We start from the raw sequence: 16805 nt of genomic DNA on the forward strand, positions 1-16805 counted from the left end.
TCTGAAAGGTCATCTCATCTACCTTATCACTGTAACACTTGCCTGCAGTTTCATTTGGCCTCTTATTTTCATAATTTTTAAAAATTAAAATAGTTTATCAAGAAAGTATAAATGAAAGGTAACTGTTTATTACTGGAGAAGAGAAGAATGTATACAAGAAAATCTAGATTCTTTCTCCTCATGCACTACTTTGGTAGTAAAGTTCCAAATATCAACTATGAAGATATTTACAAGGATAAATTTTTCTTAACATGTGACCATTTACTGTGTGGTGGATGTTGTTTCATAGAAATCATATACTTAAACTAAATATAATCTTATAGTTTACAAGAAGCTTAGAACATTGTATTAACAGAAGACGAGATTACATTTTACTGCAAAATATTATAAAAGTGATACAATTTTGTGGCTCTTAAACATTTAATTACTTGAGTTGAGCAGGGGAATGAAAAAAAAAAAAAAAGCCCAACAGAAACATCATCAGGACACGCCTCACTTTAAGATTTTTTGTATTCAATTCGTTCTACTTTCACGTCGTCTCCAATTAGCTGATACACATAAGTGACAACTGTAGAAGCCTGGATGTCCATCAACACAAATGAAGGAATAATGTTTCTGGAAGAAAATATAAATAATGTCAGTGTTTTGTACTAAAAAGCAGTAGCACTATAAATTTCAATTTAGGATGACAATTTGGATTCAAGGAGAAATCTGGTTGTTAGACATATTAAAAAGAATAATCACCAATAGAAGATTGCCAAAAAGGCTATAATTATTTAAATAATCACATTTCTCTTTTATGAAATGTCACTTGTACAATTATTAACTTTATGAAACCCCCAAATTCCCAAATTGCATACTACTCACGTTTCCAAGGCATTATATGCTCCAGTGGCAGAACCTGGATTAATGTAGAATTTATTTTCATGCTCAAATGCTTCAAATTTATGTGTGTGTCCTGAAATAAGGATATCCACATCAAACTGCCTCTGCAACAGGGCTAAGCTGGCCATATCTCCCCATGGAATAACTTGATGTCCATGGATCAAACCAATTTTGAACTGCCCAACAGTTACAACTTTCTGTTCTGGATAATTCAGATTCTAAAATATGAAATAGACATAAGAAAAACAAATATTTTAGAGACATAGAGGTTTAAAAAATAACCTTCTTAAATATTCAATCTCATATGGGTGTTTTACTACAGTGCTCCACAACCAACATATTTGTTAAATATTTGATTTCTTCTCAATCTCTAAGGCTGCAACAGTGCTCAAAACATAATTTACTTTAGGTAAACTGGAACTTATCACGCAATCCCTTTGTTGAGTTTATTTTTATAGAATATGAGTTCTTTTCGGCTTTCTGTAGAGGATAATTCCCCCAAATTTATGTTTCCTCTATTTAAGAATCCAAGGAATATGACCTGTAAGCTAGGATATGTTCAAATTATATCCCAGGCTTTAATAGTTACCTAGATGGCTTAAAATAATAATGATAGTTAAACTTATGTAGCACTTAGTATGAACCAGGCATTATTCTAAGAAGTTTATAAATATCAACCTATGTAATAATTACAAACAATCCTAAGAGGTAGGTTCTATTATGACCCCCATTTTATGGATGAGGAAACTGAGGCACAGAGAAGTTAAAATAACTTGCCTAGGAGCACACGTTATTAAGTGTTTGAGCCAAGATCCAAACCCTGGTAGTATGGCTCCAGGGTCAAGCAAAAAATTTAATTCTTGCTACCGAAACTATCTTTAGCATATCATAAACAGAACCCCTAATATATTTTTAACAAATGGCAAACACACACTCGAATTATTGACAAGATGTTTGCCCCTTCCCTTCTCATCCCCCCACCCCACTTTTCACTTTCATGCCACCTCTAGTTTATTCAAACTTAACACCAAAAAAAAAAAAGCACCAATGAATTTAAATAGTTTATGAAAAAGCTTATATTCCCAGGAATAAAAAATAAAATTTTCATACTAGAATCAGGTTTATTAAGCTAGGTCATACAATGTTAGCACTGTCAGGGGTCTTAAAAATCATCTATTCCAGTCATATTTACATAGTAGGGAACTAAGAAAGAGGATGTAACTTGCCTAAAATCTCATTATTAATTAATGGGCAAAGTTGGAACTCCAGAACTCCTTATTTTTTCTTTAAAGTTAGGTTTATTGAGGTAAAATTTACGTACAGGAAAATTACCCTTTTTGGTGTACAATTCAAGGAGTTTTGACAAATGCATACAGTTGTGTAAGCACTGCCACAGCAAGATATAGAAAAATCTATCCCCTCCTCAAAACTCCCTCATGCCTATTTATAGTTAACCTTTGAGATAGGGAGCCATGGCAGGGTTTTCAGCAGAGAAGTGATGTAATCTTACTTCACCTAAAAAGGATCACTCTGGTTGCTACATGGAGAATAAACTGTGGAGGGAGCAAGGATAGAGTCAGGAAGCTGGAACACAGTAAAGTGATAAGTACCTTGGGTAACAGAGGTGGTGGCGGGGTAAGTTCCTGACAGAAACTTTATAAACTAAATGATAGTACTACAAAAAATAGTGACAAAACCATGTCAATTTAATTAGAACAAGTATGTAATATGTTTATTAAGTAGTCTAAAATCAGTGATTTTCAAACTGTAAGGGAGGGGTATGTGCAATAATTTTACATTGGAAAACTTAAAAAAAAAAAAAAGCAAAACAAACCTTACCAGTTGAGAAACTCTGGTCTCAAAAATAAACCTTATATATATAAAAATCAAGAAAAGGAAATATTTAATTAATATATAATCAACACAACAGGAAAAAAAAAAAGGAAAGGAAATATTTGGGAAGGGAAAGGGAAGTACATCACCTCATCGAAGTCTCCTCTCACAATATGAACATCACCAGCCAGAGTCTTGAGATAGTCATAACTCTCTTTGGTACAAAGGTTCCCAGTGCAGAGAATGTGCTGAATCTTTCCTGGCACCAGCAGTTTTTTGAATTTAGCTGGCAAACTGTTGCACCGGTGTGGGATGTGCAGGTCTCCTAATACCAACACCAACTTTAAAGTGTCAAGGTGAGAAAAGGTGTAATGTTAAACATGATTTCAAAACAAGATATTCTCCTCCCATAAGTCCTCTTTTAAATTAAACTAATCAGAGATTCCAAAGCCCATAAGAGCAGAAGTTATTCACACAGTTCCTATCATGACCACTTAAACAAACACACATATGATTCTAAATCAATCTTAGTTTATTTTGGTCATAAATAGGTGTACACACAATACAGGTAATCATTCTATTTATCAAGAATAAAATCAAGCTTTCTAAAGCGATTCATTTAGAGACCTATAAATTACACTCAAAAAAACTGAAAAATGAAAAATATACTACTGGGCCCTATGGAATTTGATATGGTAATTCACATTTCTGCAGTTTTAATGTAAAACATCATATATTGATTCCAGGGATGTTAATAAAAAGAATGGTTAAAATTATAATGATAGAGGAAAAAAAGTTAATTCTATAATTTACTAGACTGACAACTATTTGGAGGGACAGTAGCCAAAATTTACAATATTTGTTACTTAAAATATTAACTATACATTGCAGGGGAATAAAAACAGCCTATGTTGCAAAGAGTTTCAATAGGGCAAACATGTGCTTCTGAACTATAATTTTTTTATCTTCTCTTTCCTTCATCATTAGAAATCCTGACTGTCATATTTTTGTCTAGATTAAATTGCCTATGTATCCTCAGTTTAGTTCCCAAACTTAAAATAACATATCAATCTTTCCTGTGCATTAGAGCATTAAAAAAAAGAGAGATCAGCTAAATAAGTGATGAATTCAGCAGGAGGTGGTTTAGAATTGGAACAATCTCAATGACAAAAACAAATTCTGCATATAAAAATAAAAGAATTAAAAAACCTCAATCCTGCAGATTTTTAATTTTAAAATTTCAAGATTTGACTATATACACCATTTAACACAATAATGTCAAAAAGATCATTTAAAAATAGTATTCGCCCTCCAAAGGACAAGAGAATCAATTTCTCCATGTCCACTGGTATAAGCACCTTCAGACGAGATCTGGCGCGTTCAGGGTGGTATGGCTGCAGACAGTATAAGCACCTTCATTCTATGACAGGATGCTTTCCCACACAGACATCTCATCCATAAATGTACATGCCCTTTAACTGGTTCTAAAGAACGCATGACTATTCTTTAATATTACCAAAGAAAACATTGAATATTTAAAACAGGATAAACAGCAAAGTTTGGCCACTACAGACTTTGTAAGTTGAAATTAATCAAAACTAAAATGTGTAAAATTAAAATTATTACCACAGTAAGCTTGATTCATCTTGCAACAAATATCAAAATGATTACAAAGGAAAGGAAATGTTATCAGGATATAAAGTAACTGAGGTAACACAAGGTTACAAAACTAGCTCACTTTAAAAGAAATTATTAAATAAGCTTCTTTACAAAGAGTAGTTTCAGCTGGTATTTGCTCAATGACATATTGTTTCAATCCAGATCTTAGTGGACAAAACATCTATAAAACTAAAAACCACCACATAGTTTCCACCCTCAGTGATAATCAATACAAAAGTACCTGGAGATAGAATAATCTTCATCTTTAGAGGGGGATCCCTTCAGATATGGATTGAAGTACATAGTTAATGTGGGAAGCTGGCATTAGAGAAAAAGGTAAAAAAATAGATTTCTATATTAAAAAAAAAGAACCTCAAACTCATAAATTAAGGGTATATGTCTATAACAGGTTGAAAATGTTTGGGCCTAATAATGAATGAGCTGTTCAATCTGAATGTGGCAGAACGAACATTAGTAAGACATGATACTTTATAATGATCTATGACCTAAATTCTATAATGCACTGAGGATTATGCCCAAGTGTACCTAGACTATTAGCAGTCTAAAGATATAACTATGAATGGCCACACAGAAACTACTTCAAATTAGTAAGGATCCTTACTAGGACTTTGATTTCCTGCAGCTTTTTAAGTTATAGGGGGAATAGTGTCACGTAACAAATACCATACTTTGAGCAGTGTCTTTGCCCAAATTCCACACTTTGGACAGCTCAGGTTAGACATAGATTACAGAGTCTTTTAAGACAGCAAAAGATCCTGGAAATGGCAGTCTTGTTAAATTCAAATAAAGAACCAACCTAATCAAAGCATAGGAATTTGGTTACTTCCTATTTGATAGACATAAAAGGGTGAAATCCCAGTAACAGCACCCAACCACCATTGTTAGTAGGAGCTAAGAGAAGAAACTTACTCTGTGCCCAGCCTTAGTGGAATGAAGAAGTTGATTGCAGACAGGGGAATGAAAAAAAAAAAGGGTGAAACATGACCAATGTTAAAAGAAAGCAACGAAAAGAAACAAACCAAAAAAAGAACAAAAAACTCATCGAATGAATATGCAAACAACTGTTAATGATTTCTGAGTGTTATGAAAGAAAATGTTAAAAATCAGCTTTGCTCAAAACAATACCAAAAGAACCATTTGCTGTACTATTAAATATCCCTCTCTCTCACACACACACACTTAAAATTTTTTCTACTTTTCCTAATCTCATTCGCCACTTTGACTCCCATCCGTTTTGTTTCCTGTTCTGTTTAGAATTTTTTTTTTTAATTTTTTATTTATTTATTTATTTATTTATTTATTTATTAGTTTCTGCTTTATAACAAATGTTTAGAATTTTATTTGGAAAATTCATCAGCAATAGCTTAAATGAAAGCTAACATTTTCTGGATCCTTTGGGACTAATTATTCTTCAAGTATACTGATTTTAATCCTCCTATGTTTAAAATTCTAGTAGTTGGAAAATTATGCTGCAGCTAGGTCATTTTGTACAGAAGATCTAACACAGCACTATGAATACATTATCAAGTATTGGATGTACTGGATGATAAAAGCAGACACCTTCCTCCAGCTAAATCTGGACTTTCCCCACACTTGAATTTGCTGCCCATAGACTCTGGATACTACTGTATATTGAACATTTCTGGTCTCTTTTGCCAAATAAAATGCTTTTAATTGTAAAAGAATCGACTAACTCTAAATTTTGCCCAGTTCTATTTCACATGAAAAGTGATACTTCAGTACAACTACCCTGAAAAAGTGTTCACCTCTCAAAAAAACCTCAGAAACATTAATATAGAAATCATGTCAGGTAATTTCATCTTCTCCCAGGGATAACTGTCTCAAAATTACTGTAAACTGGACTACTCTAATCTGGAGTCTGTTTAGAAGCAAAAATCAAAAGTGGGATTAAAGTCTCTAACATACATAAAGAAGCTAAAGAACCAGAGACCATGAATCTTTGGCTGTCACGTCTATAAGGCACCTTAAAGACTGCTGGTCATAGAATCACGATCATCTTAAAAATGCAATGGATGTTCATCAGAGAAGTCTCTTCACCAACACAAATACCAAGATCATCAGAAATTCTTTTAAAACCGTTCTTCACTTTGTAGGGGGTCAAGGGCACTTTGAAAATCTGATTACCGCTATTAGCCCTCTCTGGCAGCAGTTCCCGAGTTTTCACGTAGGCAGGTCTTAGGGTACCGACCTACTGGGGGTGAGGGGATGATCTGGGGCAATCTGATGGACGAATGAGGTAAAGCTTCCCAAACTACTCCTTGCTGCCAACAATGGCCCTTTCACCAGAAAAACGTTCCAAAACGTAAAATTTCCAAACCATTTCAACGAGTTCGAAAACCATTAAAGAATCCTGCTCTAAAGGCTCGCGGCGGCCTGAGGAAGTAGTTCCAGCAACCCTAAAAGCTAAACCCAGTCCTTTTCAGGGCCCACTGCCACATTTCAATGGCAGCTGCATGTTATTTCAGGGGCGAAGGGAATAGTTCTTATTCCCTTTCTCTAGACAGCAAACTCAAATGGGTAGCGAATTGTGCTTGCTTCTTCCCGTTTTGCCTCTGAGAAGCCAGCTTTCGCCACATGGGGGTGGTAACCGGTGGGTTACCTACTAGCGGGAGGTGCTTTTTGCGCGAAAGGAGCAAGGAAATGTCTGGAAACGGCGGAGTTCCCGTGCTCCTTTCTCTGGGACGCTCGAGGCACAGGCCCAAAGGCCTTCCCCGGCTCGGGCGTGAGGAGCTCGTGACAGAAGCAGCAGCTGAAAGGGACCCTTTCCACCCCCCGCCCCGGACGTCGTCTGTGGCTCCTGGGGCTGGGCTGCGAGGCCAGGGCTGGCCGCACCCAGAGGTGGCCGCTCTCTTTCCTCCCTTGTCTTTCCCCAGGCCCGGGCACCGGCCGCGCCCGCCACGGCCTCCGGGAACGCTTAAGCCCTCGCCCAGAGACTCCCAGCGTCTCCCAACGACGCAGCACCCCAACCGAGAGGCAGGCCTCGGTCGCCGCAGCTGCCGCTCTCACCATCCTGTCACTGGGCTCCGCTCAGTCACCACAACCGCCGCCGCCCTCTCTTCCTCAGACGCCTAGACGACCCGCCCACCTCGCTCACAACCAATGAAAAGAGAAGGCGGCGAGAGACAGCTCTACGGGGGCCCGCATAGGCCCTTCTCCGCCGTAAAGCGAAGTTGTTCTTTGGGAAATTGTGGTGGGGCGGTGGCCAAGATCGCGAAGTTTCCAAAAGCGCGGGCAACATCCGGGCACCTGGGGCCCTCGAGCTGAGGCGCGCAGAGTGACTGACTTTTTTAGGGATTGCAGCCATGCTGAAGTGCGGGATGAATGGCAGTCAGGTGAAAGGTGCAGAGGCCTTTTTTGCCTTTCTCTGTAGAAAAGGGAAAGCCTGGGGTTCATGGGGAAGTTTCCACCATCGTCTAGGTTCTTGACCTTTGTCTTTCTGCCTAGGGGCTGAGGACACAAGGCCTGGCCACGGCCGGCACCCACCCACCCAGGGTCCTGTTAGCTTCTGAGGGGCGAATGACGGCCCATCTGCTTTTATTTATGCACAATACTTATATTCATAGGTGTCCATAAAATGAAGTTGCACTATCCGGACAGATATTGGAAGGGCAGCTTCAAACTTGGGACGATAAGAACTGTGTGGAAAGTTGGGAAAGACAATGCTTGGACAGTGGAAGTATTTTAGTGCCATGAGAAAAAAGCATAAACCTGTTTTTTTCCCCAAATTCTAGCATTTTTAATGTATGACCTGGGACAAGCCACGGAATCACTTCAGGGCTCAGTTTTCTCATCTGTAAAATGAGAATAGTAACAGCATCTTCATTATAGGGTTTATTGTAGGAATAAAATGCAGGTAAAGAGCTCAGTAATGAATGGGAATGTATAAGAACTATTGTTTATTGTAAATGGTACTTTAAACATGAAAGTTACTCCAGAAAGTCTCTATTTAGAAAAGTAATGGTCGTACAGATCATAACCTGAAAGTGATTATTGAAAGGCATCTTGTGTTGCAGCCGGCTTCCCCTGTGTTGACGACTTCTATGGAACACTATTAATGAACAGGAAAGGGAAGCACAAGCCCCCCCACTGTTGCATGTTCTCAGAGTTCTAGAAAGTTCTCTCTTGCAGTGTGTACCTTAGTTCTCAATAAGTGATTATTTGTATGATTGTTTAAATTTGTTTTTCCTCCATAACTCTAAGCCCTGTGAGGGCAGGAGCTGTAAACCCGTCTTGTTCATTGCTATACCCCCATTGCCTTGGCTTGTACCGTCCTTGGAACATACTAGGTGCTCAATAAATATTCATTGAATGAATGAAAGGTCTTCATTAGTTAGCTCCAGGAAGAAGTGGTGAATGTGAAGTGGTAAAAAGGGACAAACGCCTCTTTTTTCCCCCCTAGTCATCCTCTCTTTCTCAGTTTGAGGCCTGCACCCCCACTTCCGGCCGTGCCGTGCAGCTTGAGGGATCTTAGTTCCCCCACGAGGGATTGAACCCGGGCCCTTGGCAGTGGAATTGCGGCATCCTAACCACCAGACCACCAGGGAATTCCCCCAACTCTGATTCTTCTTTTTTTTTTTTAATTTATTTAACTATTTAATTTTGGCTGCGTTGGGTCTTCGTTGCTGCGCGCGGGATTTCTGTAGTTGCAGCGAGCGGGGGCTATTCTTCGTTGCGGTGCACGGGCTTCTCGTTGCGGTGGCTTCTCTTGTTGTGGAGCATGGGTTCTAGGCGCGTGGGCTTCAGTAGTTGTGGCACGTGGGCTCAGTAGTTGTGGCGCACGGGCTTAGTTGCTCCACGGCATGTGGCATCTTCCCGGACCAGGGCTCGAACCCATGTCTCCTGCACTGGCAGGCGGATTCTTCATCACTGCGCCACCAGGGAAGCCAGCCAACTCTGATTCTTAAGCATAATAATCTGATTTTATGTTCTGAAATTATTTTTCCTTTTTTCTACTTTTCCATGGATTGATATGGCCATCCATTTTTATTGCATCATAGTATCCCATATCTGTTTGCCATATTTTTTACTTATTCATAATTTATAAGAACACAAATGGTGTCATACCAGATAAGACCAATATTTCATCCATCCCTGGCCTCTCTTTCTGACAGGGCATCTAACTGTGTGTTCTGGGAAAATCTGGCATGTTCTGTGCTCAGACATCAGAGATACATCTTGAATTCCTCTCATGACTTGCTTTGACTTTGCTACCTGTGAAGTTATTAAAACCCTTCAAACCATCTCCTATATGCTCTGTTTTCACACTTTTTGGGGGTGGGGGGGTATACATTTATTTAAACCAAGTTTAAAAATGCATTAGTATGGAAACTGGCTTCCCACAATAGTCCCACGCAACACTGTGAACATATAGAAAGGACGAATTTTGTTGCATTTTATTATTTCACACACTCACTCTGTGAATTTATTATTTTAAAAAAATATTTATTTATATATTTGGCTGCGCTGGGTCTTAGTTGCAGCACGCAGGATCTAGATCTAGTTCCCTGACTGGGGATCGAACCCAGGGCCCCTGCATTGGGAGGGCAGAGTCTTAACCACTAGACCACCAGGGAAATCCCTCATTCTGTTAATTTACTGAGTACTTACTATGTGTCTGGCATTTTGCCAAGGGTATTATACTGTATTTCTTAAAACAATTTGTAGCATTAGTCTATAAAACACTGTTCTTTATGAATTTATCTTGAGTCCTGTGAATGCTGAAGTAGTCCTATGATTTTATTGTTTGAGAAAAAGAATGTAAAAGGCACCTTTCTTTTTCTCCATAGTATTTGGGAAAGCGATCCAAGCACTCTCACGAATTAGTGATGAGCTGTGGCTAGACCCTTCTGAAAAAGGTGTAAGTAAGAAATTTAACTAATAAAGAACAAAAGAAGATGTTTATAAATCCCAGTCCAGATTGAATGTTAACTAGGAAATCCAGAAATTCTAATCAGCCCTTTCACTGTTCATCTTTATTTTACATATCTAAATACATTTAGAGCGTGGTAAACTTAAAAATCATACGCAGTTGACTTAAGCCAGAAGAAACAAACTGGTGGTCAAGAGGCTAGATAAGGCTTGCAGAAATGTTTTGTGGGGCCTGCACTATGTTTTTTTTAAAAAATGAAATAATTTTCTAACACTTAGTAATTGGGAGAGTCCACATAAAAATCTGAATTTCCTGATTCTGTTGAAAACTCAGAAGATCTGATAGTTTGGGGCCTGCATTCCCAACTGGAAGTCGTTGTCTGACTAATAGTTTCTTGCCTTAGGCGAGGGAAAATTTTGCTGCAATCTTTTTACTCCCTCTTATATTGCCTTCTGCCACTTTGTGCTTTAAAGTTAAGGCCCCTGTGGGCATTTACATTTTTACAATTATAAATATGTTCTTGTTACCAAAAACAAACAAAGAAAAATACAATTTCAGCATGCAGGATTTTAGACTTAATACCTATGTATAATGTAGTCCATTTAGATGTGTGTACATATGCAAATTAAATGCACACTGTATAATACAGTCCATATTACATCAGTACTATAACTTATGTGTATAATGTAGTCCATATCATGCAGTTCACATCCCGTAGCCTTACTCGGACACAATTCAATGCGATGTTAAGCATAATAGAATTTTTAAAATTAATCATTAAAGTTGATTTTTTCCTGTATAGCTATTATTTTATTTTTCTAGCTTGCTTTAAGATCTGTGAATTCTTGTCGGTCAGCATATGGATGTGTCCTCTTCTCACCTGTGTTTTTTCAACATTATCAATGGTCAACCTCGATGAAAATGAATGATAGTGACACAATATCGAATTTAGATTGCAAATTGGGAATGAAGGTAAGAATAAGTGGGCACGGTTTTCTCTTGTATTGTAGAAATATTCATTATATAGGGCATAATACCTATTCTGTACTTAATACTTGGTTTAAATGGCATGCAGGGGGCTTCCCTGGGGGCGCAGTGGTTGGGACTCCGCCTGCCGATGCAGGGGACGCGGGTTCGTGCCCCGGTCTGGGAGGATCCCACGTGCCGCGGAGCGGCTGGGCCTGTGAGCCATGGCCGCTGGGCCTGCGCGTCCGGAGCCTGTGCTCCGCAACGGGGAGAGGCCACAGCAGTGAGAGGCCCGTGTACCACACACACACAAAAAAATTTGTAAATGGCATGCAGGACAGTCTGTTCATTTACGAATATACTTACTCTTCTTTTGTTAGGTTGTTTTTAAACTAATCAAGCAACCATATTAAGTATGTGCTCTTCTATAACGTGTTTGTGTTACAGTCAATTCTGCCTATCTTTAGATGTCTGAATTCCCTCGAAAGAAATGTAGAGAAGTGCAAAATATTTACCAGATCTGATAAGTGCAAAGTAGTTATTCAATTCTTCTGCAGACATGGTAGGTATAATTAAATCCAGTTTAAAGTGTGTGTGTGTTTTGTTAATATTTTTCATGTTTAGAATATTCAAACTGCATATCAAGACTTCCCATTGCACTATTGCTTAGAATTTGTATAGTTTTGTGGTAGGGCGGTTATAAATATTATCTTACTTGTCTCTGTAGAAGTACTGTGAGTTGATTGGTATTAATTATTTCCTTTTTTGGCTTGTCAGTGGCACAAGCTTTGCCTGCACACAGACCAATTTTTTAAATGTCCATCTGAATTCTAACAATTGAATATTCTAAAATTAACTAGCTGCTTGATGATATTCTGTAAGACTGCCTTGGTAACAGTGTTCCTTGGAATGAACAGAAAAGAATAATGCCTACCTGTATAAAAAATGCTCCAGGAGGTAAATAGTATTTTATCTGGGGCTGAAAGAAGCATGGTAACTGGCCCAAGGTCACAGAACTAGTAAGCCACAGAGCCTGGATTTGAGTCCAGCCCCACAACAGTAGGAGCCAAAAGCTTCATTCATTCTCTCTGCTACACCAAGAGATTTCCTGGCTCCCAGCCTTGCATGGTAGATATTCAAATGTTGTAGTCATATAGGATTTTACATGGTTAAATATGTAGAGCATGGTGATAAAGTGCATGGACTCTGGAGGTCAACAAGGTCTGGGGTGGAATCCTGCTCTGCCTCTTCCTTGCTGAGACATTGGGCAAATTATTTTACATCTTTGTGCCTCAGTTTCCCTATATGTAAAATGGGGACAGTGGTAGTACCAGCCTCCTAGGGTTTTTGTGAAGATTCAATGAGTTATAGGAAGTTATAGTTCTAAAGTGTTTAAAGAAATACCTGGCATATTTTCTAAGAGTTAGTGCTAGTAATATATATAATGATGACTGCTATTTTATTTGAAGTTACCAGTTAGGAGTGTATGTTTTAAAAATCTTGTACTTGTGGTATTGGTCCAAATCTTTTTATAGTGGAATGGTCTTCTGGAAGGTTATATTAGTGTTATGATTTATCTTATATTTCTTAATTTTGTCTTACATTTATCTTAATATTTTTATTTCAGCTCTCATTTATATCATATTCCTTAATTTTTCCCCTGCAAAATATCAATTTTTAACATTATTTTTTCCTCTTTGAGCTTCATTTCATGTCATAGCAGAATCATGTAAAGAGCATGACTAAAAGCCCAGCAAGGGTGGGGGGAGGAATAAATTAGGAGTTTGGGATTAAAATATACACACTAGTGTATATAAAATAGATAACCAACAAGGACCTACTGTATAGCACAGGGAACTATACTCAATATCTTATAATAAGCTATAATAGAAAAGAATCTAAAAAAGAATTATATATATATATATATATATATATATATGTATAACTGAATCATTTTGCTGTACACCTGAAACTAACACATTGTAAATCAACTATATTTCAGTAAAAATTAAAAAAAAAAAGCACACACACACACAAAAGGCACCGCAAGCTCTGACATCTCATAGATTTGGATGTGGATTCTTCTATAATTCTTTTTTTTTTTTTTTTTTTTTTGCGGTACGCGGGCCTCTCACTGCTGTGGCCTCTCCCGTTGCGGAGCACAGGCTCCGGACGCGCAGGCTCAGCGGCCATGGCTCACGGGCCCAGCCGCTCCGCGGCATATGGGATCCTCCCAGACCGGGGCACGAACCCGCATCCCCTGCATCGGCAGGCGGACTCTCAACCACTGCGCCACCAGGGAGGCCCTTTTTAAAATTTATTTATTTTTTATTTATTTATTTGGCTGCGTTGGGTCTTCGTTTCTGTGCGAGGGCTTTCTCTAGTTGCGGCGAGCGGGGGCCACTCTTCATCGCGCTGCGCGGGCCTCTCACTGTCGCGGCCTCTCCTGTTGCAGAGCACAGGCTCCAGACGCGCAGGCTCAGTAGTTGTGGCTCACGGGCCCAGTCGCTCCGCAGCATGTGGGATCTTCCCAGACGAGGGCCCGAACCCGTGTCCCCTGCATTGGCAGGCAGAATCTCAACCACTGCACCACCAGGGAAGCCCCTATAATTCTTATTAGCTTTGTGACAGTACATAAGCTCTCTGAACCTTCATTTTCTTTTCTCTAGAATGGGGATAATCTTACCTACCCTCAGATTCTGGGGTTGTTGTGAGGATGAAGTGAGATCACATGTGTAAAGCACTTAGTGTGGTGCCTGACACAGAGGCAGTACTGAATAGTCAGTGACTGATGTTATTACAATTATCCTCATCCCTTATTTCCAGCTAGATATTATTTTTTAATTTTTTATTAAAAAAAATTTTTTTTGGCGGCACTGCGCGGCTTTCAGGATCTTAGTTCCCTGACGAGGGATTGAACCTGGGTCCTCGGCAGTGAAAGCATGGAGTCCTAACCACTGGACCACCAGGGAATTCCCCAGCTAGATTTTAAACAACCAACTTTTCAGCTTCTTAAGTATGTCTCAAGTGGCTTGATTAATGTCCAATACATATTTGTGATTGGTTGATTTTTAATAGCTTTTGTAGGGAAGTTGTATGAGTTAGGATGCTATAAGTCAGTGGTCCCCAACCTTTTTGGCACCAGGGACCGGTTTCGTGGAAGACAGTTTTCCCACGGATGGGGTTGGGGGGATTGGGATGGTTCAGGCGGTAATGCCAGCGATGGGTAGCAATGGGGCTCAGCTGCCACTCACCTCCTGCTGTGCGGCCCAGGGGGTGAGGGTGGGGGGGATGGGGACCCCTGCTCTACGTTACAAATAATAGGGAAAAAAAAAAAACCACCCAGAAAATCCAACTCAAACTGACTTAAACAATAAGGAGGAATTTTGGCTCATGTAAACTAAAAGTTCAAAATTAGGTCATAGGCGTGTTTTGATCCAGGCTGCAGCAGCTGCTTCTCCTTCTTCTTTTAAAAATTCTCTCAGGTCTGCTTTCCTCCATGTGATTTATACTAAGTCCAGCTTCTCTTCTAAACTTTTTTTTTAACATCTTTATTGGAGTATAATTGCTTTACAGTGGTGTGTTAGTTTCTGCTGTATGACAAAGTGAATCAGCTATGCATATACATATATCCCCATATCTCCTCCCTCTTGGAGTCTCCCTCCTCTTATAAACTTTTAATAATGAGGTGACTTCTAGCAGCAGTAGCAGCTGGGGCTACATGCTTGCTCTTTCACATCTGGGGGAGTGAGAGCCATACTTCATACATGCACTGAACAAAAGTGCTTGACTTTGCTCTGATTGGACCAACCTAAACTAATCCTGGGGAGCCAGGGGAATTCCATTCTCTAATTGCCTTGGCTTATTGCCATATCTGGACCAAATTCAATTGCAAGGGGGATAAGATTACATCAATTGATTTATACCAATGAGGGCCCACAAGTGATACTGGAAGTGAAGTCAGTCCCACCCAAACCTCATGGCTGCTACATAACAGGGAAGGATGGCTCAGGAAGGAAGGGGGAAGCAGGGGATAGATGCTGATACCCAGTAATTGGGGTAAATAGTTATACTTTCCAAAACTGTATGTACCCAGGAAATTATGTTTGCAATTTTATTTTTATAATCTGGTGGAGAAACATTGTTCAAATTTAGTTGAGAAAAATCACCTGGGCAGAGATATCCAATAAACTGCTAGAAATACATATTTGGAACTGGGGAAGAAATTAAAGACAGTGAAGTAAATTTGGCTCTCTTCATTGATAGAAAACAATTGCAAAGGCATGAGCCACTAAAAAAGACTAACTTCTCTGAATCTAACCATAAATGGTTTCCAGAACGGTGATTTCTTAGGTTATTTAGCATCTGCTAATAGAAAAAAAAAAAAGATGATTTATGTCATCAAGAACCAAGGTTCATATGAAATATTTACCTGCCTAATAATAATTCTATAAATTCTCTGTATTTTCATTGGCACTGGCCCCAGAGTGGCTAAAAACGAGTCAGTGAGTTGTCCCTGAAGAACATGCTCTGATCCAAAGCAACTGCTAATAAGTTCTGTCCTGCTCAAAAAGACAGATCTCCGACAGAGGGGCTTCCATACGAGGGGTGCACTGGCTATTGAGTGAAAATAAAACCCTGATTCATACATGTATATTAATGACATGGTGTCAAGAGGGCAGAATTTCCACTTCAGGTTTTAAGGTTTTGTAAAAGGGCATTCTACAGATATGCTGATGACTTTAAACTTGCATAACAGTGAACTTAAAGGGATTGGGAAACATTTGCCAACTTATAAGTGTCACTAACCTCTGAAATTCCAAACCCCACAAATGGAACATCTCCAGAATAACGCTTGTTTCTTAGCTGTACCTCTTTAAGTTTGAAAGAGTTCTCTGGAGCCACTGAGGGAAGTTGCAAATTGAGCTATGAAACGGCAAGCAGAATTCTATCATAACATCAGATATGCCATGGCTGGCAGCCGACGGCATAAGGCAGTGCTCCTCAAGCAGTCCATGGACTGGCTGCTGGACCTCAAATTGTCTGTTACTGGTCTGTGAGAAGATAAGGAGCTTATGTCAGAATTTAAGTTAACCACATTACTACGCATTCTCTTTAGTTCAGCTGTTTTGTTTTTGTTTCAGTAGTGAGACTTTCTCAATGAAGGAAGAAATTCTGGTGAAAATTCCTTGTCTCTTATAGTCCAGTACTTTGTGCAGCATTAGATAAAATCAATAAATGACAAAGAGGAAACAGGACTTCTAAATTTTTATCCTGTTTGCATTCTATCAAGGAAAATTATTATTAAGCTGGAAGACTGGAAAAACCACAGTGAAGAGGTACACCAAGCCAAGTTGCTTTAAAAAGAGCACAATGGGTTCGTGCCCCGGTCCGGGAGGATACCGCGTGCCGCGGAGTGGCTGGGCCCGTGAGCCATGGCCGCTGGGCCTGCGCGTCCGTCCAGAGCCTGTGCTCCGCGGCGGGAGGGGCCACAGCAGTGAGAGGCCCGCGTGCCGCAAAAAACAAAAACAAAAACAAAAAACAAACAAAC

General features: G+C 39.3%; 2 protein-coding genes across 2 annotated transcripts in view; one reads left to right on the forward strand and one right to left on the reverse strand.

The window, feature by feature from the left end:
• Positions 1–108: 108 nt before the first annotated feature.
• VPS29 (VPS29 retromer complex component) lies at positions 109–5395 on the reverse strand. The gene is given in 6 exon segments (XM_082641383.1): positions 109–615; positions 868–1103; positions 2868–3059; positions 5308–5324; positions 5327–5368; positions 5371–5395. Coding segments are annotated over 6 exon segments (615 nt in total). The 5' UTR covers positions 5381–5395; the 3' UTR covers positions 109–497.
• A 2311-nt stretch (positions 5396–7706) lies between these two features.
• The window catches only part of RAD9B (RAD9 checkpoint clamp component B), a gene marked incomplete at its 3' end in the record, with an annotated part of 30589 nt that continues 21490 nt past the window's right edge, over positions 7707–16805 (forward strand). The window contains exons 1-4 of the mRNA XM_082641374.1: positions 7707–7758; positions 10206–10276; positions 11111–11260; positions 11702–11816. Of these exons, the coding sequence (XP_082497500.1) occupies positions 7722–7758; positions 10206–10276; positions 11111–11260; positions 11702–11816 (373 nt within the window). The 5' untranslated portion in view covers positions 7707–7721. The remainder of the gene's footprint in view (positions 7759–10205; positions 10277–11110; positions 11261–11701; positions 11817–16805) is intronic.

This window comes from Mesoplodon mirus (assembly GCF_964341445.2).
Source record: "Mesoplodon mirus genome assembly, chromosome: 13".
NCBI classification, from domain to species: Eukaryota; Metazoa; Chordata; class Mammalia; order Artiodactyla; family Ziphiidae; genus Mesoplodon; species Mesoplodon mirus.